A 4,215-nucleotide genomic window follows, 5' to 3' on the forward strand; every position below is an offset into this window, starting at 1 on the left:
ATTTTCCTCTTTTACGAGTATTTAGGGGAACGAAAAATGTTAGTTAACTGAAAATTATTTTCGACTTGACTATAAAATAAAGATACTTATAAGGAATTTGGTTTACGCTTTCATTTTTGGTAAACCATTTTCCTCATCGCCCAAAACTTATTAGCCAAACCTCTACCCCCTACCTCTATTGTCTGCCACCCAACCACCACCACCCCACTAACATCCCCATTCTCTAGTGGCCTACCACCACCACTAGTCCCTAATCACAATTTTTTAATATCAAAATTTTATTATTTATTATATACGTGCTTAGAAAATGAGAAAATGTAAAAAAGTAGTAGCAAATATATTTTCTATACCATTTTTAGGAACACAACCAAACACTAAAAATATTTCCAATCAAACTCTTAAAAATAATTTATTTTCCAAAAAATATTTTCACCTAAAAATATTTTATGCTTACAAAATATTTTGCATCCAACCCAATACAACCTTAACCGCGTTAGAGTAGTGACACAAAAGTCGTGTCTATAAAGTATAACTTTCGTGGAAGAATATAGGTAAAATGTTTTTGAACTTATCAAAAACAGGTCAAGCTGCATTGAATAGACTTCAAGTGACACGGCACAAGGGTTAACCGGATTTTTAAGGGAGAAGATTCCTTTTTTTGGTCTGTGTTTGTTTCAACAAATGAGTCTCTGATGGGCACAAACTCTTATCTAACTTTTCAATCTCTCTTTAGGTAATCTAACTCTCACTGGTTCAGCTACAAGGGCATTTTCTTTTCAAATCATGGACTAAGGCACCAATGGGAAGTAGTCTTATATGTTTTTTTGGTCATACCCAAAGCAGTCTAAAAATACGATCTTTGGAGAAGAAGCCTCTCATTACCCAGCATGAGTCCAAACCTGTAAAAGTTGGTAGATACCGGACTTATTTAACTCATTTTCCTGTACAACAAGGCTCTTTTGTGAGACTTTCTGCCTCTGCATTGTCAGCATCAAAACCATACAAACTAGTCTCAGTAATACATGATACATCAGTTTGCTAATCCATCATCAACTAGAACCAGTTGCAATCACCTACCAAACAGCATCGCTTTGAAATCAAGTCGCCTCAACCTCCATGCCCTGACTCATTTGTATTGCACCTACCCACCTGGATATTGCTTAATAATAACAATTCAATATGCTTCTTATTATTCCATTGCAAAAAATGCAATTATACATGTCTTTAAAGCATATAATAAATAAAATCAAACAAGCAAATTTAAATGCGTAAGAGAAGACATATTGACGTATCAATTGAAGACCATCATACCACCAATCACAAAACAAAACTTCAAAATAACTGATTTTTCCCTCCCAAAAAGGAAAAACATCATTATATTTTGGACAAGAAAATAATAGTGTAATCAGTTCAGCTCTCTTTGTCCAATTCACCTTCAAATGAAACATCTCAACTAACAAAAGCCATTGTTTTCTATTTGTTAGATTAAATAACAAATATCATCATAGACTCCTTAAAAACATACCAATGAAAGGTCCCGAAAGAAGAAATCATTAGCCAACACAAAATGAATAGCCAACTCTTGCATCCAGAATATTCAGCATTCCAACTTGAACGGGCCACGGAAGATGTCCGTGTAACATTCTTCAAATGTGTCAGATGGCAGCTAGAAGAAACATTGGACGCAATTGACTGCCCTTATCACTATTTCTGTGATAGCACTTATCCTGGCAATTATCCACCTGCTGTGGACATTCTGGTATTTCTGTTTACTGCAGCTTCATACTTGACAACCCTCATCTTTGTGGTGACAGATATATCAAGAAGAGGGCAAACCTGCCTTAATCGTTCAAAGAGGTACTTATTACCATCTGGTCCAATTTCTCTCCCAGTAATCCTCTTGACACTGGCAAAAGGCCACCGAATCAACACCATATTTCCTCTCTCGAGCATTGGTCCTGCAATCCTCCTACTGGTTCATGTTTCTGCCCTGACCTTTGATCACAAGGCTAATAGAGACATCAAATATGCTTTTTTTGAGGCATCAACAATTTCTGGAATTTTACATGCAAGCCTGTATCTGGATGCTATTATCTTACCTTATTATACAGGTTTTGATGCTCTAGTGTTGTCAAACTTTTCAGGTGAGTGTGCATCTTGCGTATGCAGGAAAGAGGTTTTGATTGTGGGAGGGATCTTAGTGTCATACAAGGGGTGGTCAATAACCACATTTTCAGTTGTGGGTGCTCTCTGCTTAAGGATTATCTGCAGATTGTCTGGAGAGAAAACAGGAGCTACCGCACTAATTAGGCCATGGCTGGAAAGCGTAGCTTGGATCTTGATATCAATGGACTGTGTTTATCTAGCAACAAACTCCCCACCAGGAAGTACAATGTTGAGAGTTGCTGCTTTTGGAGGTGTATTTGTTTTGATTTGTCTTCATGTACTCAAAAGTGCATGCACTCTGATAACAAAGTGGCATTGTGCAGAAAAAATTAGTCAAATATCACATGGAGGATAGAAAAGTATAATGATCAGAAGAGGCATAAATTTACAAGAATGAGAGGAAACAACAATGTAAATGTGTAAATAGTCTTTTTCTCCCCCTTTTTCTGATCAATGAAATACACAATTTGCCAAAATGATCATAAGAATGTATCCTACATCAGAACATATAAAACCTATAAATCAAAATGTTCCAGCATATTAAGGGAGATGATTGGGATAACTTCCAAAATCCATCAAAGTACCAAACCTATTCACCAAAAAATGCTTCTAACCCACAACAAGTGAACTTGAAAGCAGTACCCCAATGCAAGTCACAAGAAAAACCTCCTTCGACTCGTGTCCATTCCCGACTAAAATTCAAATGGGAGAACAAAGCAAATAAAGTGTGAGAGAGATAAAGGGTATTTTTTTTTTTTTTAACAAAAAGTAAGACAAATAATCAGATCTAGATAGTAGCAGCCTGAATTGGTTGGTAGGTTGACTACATTTTGAACCCACTCATATTACATGCCTTCAGTACCAAATGTTCCAAGCTGCAGACTGATCAGCCTTCAGTGTGAAACAAGGGCCACATTCTTGCATGTTTACATACATAACTCATTATAGGAATTAGTTATTGGAATGATTTAATGAAATTCCATAGTAATCTGATACAAAGGGGCCATAGCAGTGTTACCACCGTTTCAATTTTATTTTAGCAAACTATGTTGTGCAATCATGTGATCTAAACCAGTATAAATCTGTGTTGACTTGAACATTTCAAACTCTGAAGCTACCCCATGATCACTTTATGGCTCACACACATACTTCCTTAATAAGCAATAACGGAATAACCTATCGGAACAGTCCAAGCATCATATGATTATGTTATAGCTTCATTAATTCTTTTTTAAAAGTACACTAGAACAGTACAAAATGCCTGCAAATAGTTTTATTCAAACGAAATATTCAATATTTACATCTCATAAGTCTCATGATCTAGTAAAAATAAAAGACAGAGAAACACATAACATGATTATCATAATCAGACAGTGAAGGTCTCATCTGGGTCTTCAAAGTTGGGGTCCTTGACATCAAGAACTCCTGCAGATTCGAACCCAATCTCAGGCTGAGAGTAGCCATCACCAACCCAGGTGAACTTGCCTCCGTGACCCCTCTTCTTCGGCGATCCATTCATGCCCGTCCCTGATTTCCGATCTTTTCTCTCCTCTGATTTTCCACTGGGCTTGTAACTCTTCCCTGTCTTCTTCATTTTCTCTCTCTCTCGCTCACTCACTCACTCGGTGTCTGACGGTGATGGGATTGGACTGGATGGCTGGATCGGTGGTTTCGTTGGTTTTATATAGGGAGCTGTTGAGAGATTCGTTTTCCTGTGATTACGGGGAGCGTGTAAGAATGTGATTGGAAGATTGGCAAGTGGATAAGAACGCCCATGTCTAAAATCTTATTTTAGATGGACAGCACATAGCATCCGGTGTGCGAGGCAGGTGAATCGTCTATGGTCTTGAATTATTATTTATAAAATTACGTTGGGACACAACTTTTGGTATAATTTTGTCCCATAATTTAACACATAGTGAATTGTAATTGGTAAGAGTATGTCTCTATATGATCCATTGATATATTTTTACCAATTATAACTTATCATGTGACGAATTATAGTACAAAATTATACCAATAATTATATCTCTAGCATAATTCTTATTT

At 36.7% G+C, this 4,215-nt stretch overlaps 1 protein-coding gene across 1 annotated transcript; it reads left to right on the top strand.

Annotated features, from left to right (window-relative positions):
* Positions 1-520: 520 nt before the first annotated feature.
* On the top strand, positions 521-3,780 carry LOC115955879. The gene has a single exon (XM_031074272.1). It carries the CDS (start codon positions 1,568-1,570, stop codon positions 2,519-2,521), a length of 954 nt encoding a protein of 317 aa, XP_030930132.1. The 5' UTR covers positions 521-1,567; the 3' UTR covers positions 2,522-3,780.
* Positions 3,781-4,215: the final 435 nt, after the last annotated feature.

The sequence above is a fragment of the Quercus lobata genome, chromosome 8 (genome assembly GCF_001633185.2).
Source record: "Quercus lobata isolate SW786 chromosome 8, ValleyOak3.0 Primary Assembly, whole genome shotgun sequence".
NCBI lineage: Eukaryota > Viridiplantae > Streptophyta > Magnoliopsida > Fagales > Fagaceae > Quercus > Quercus lobata.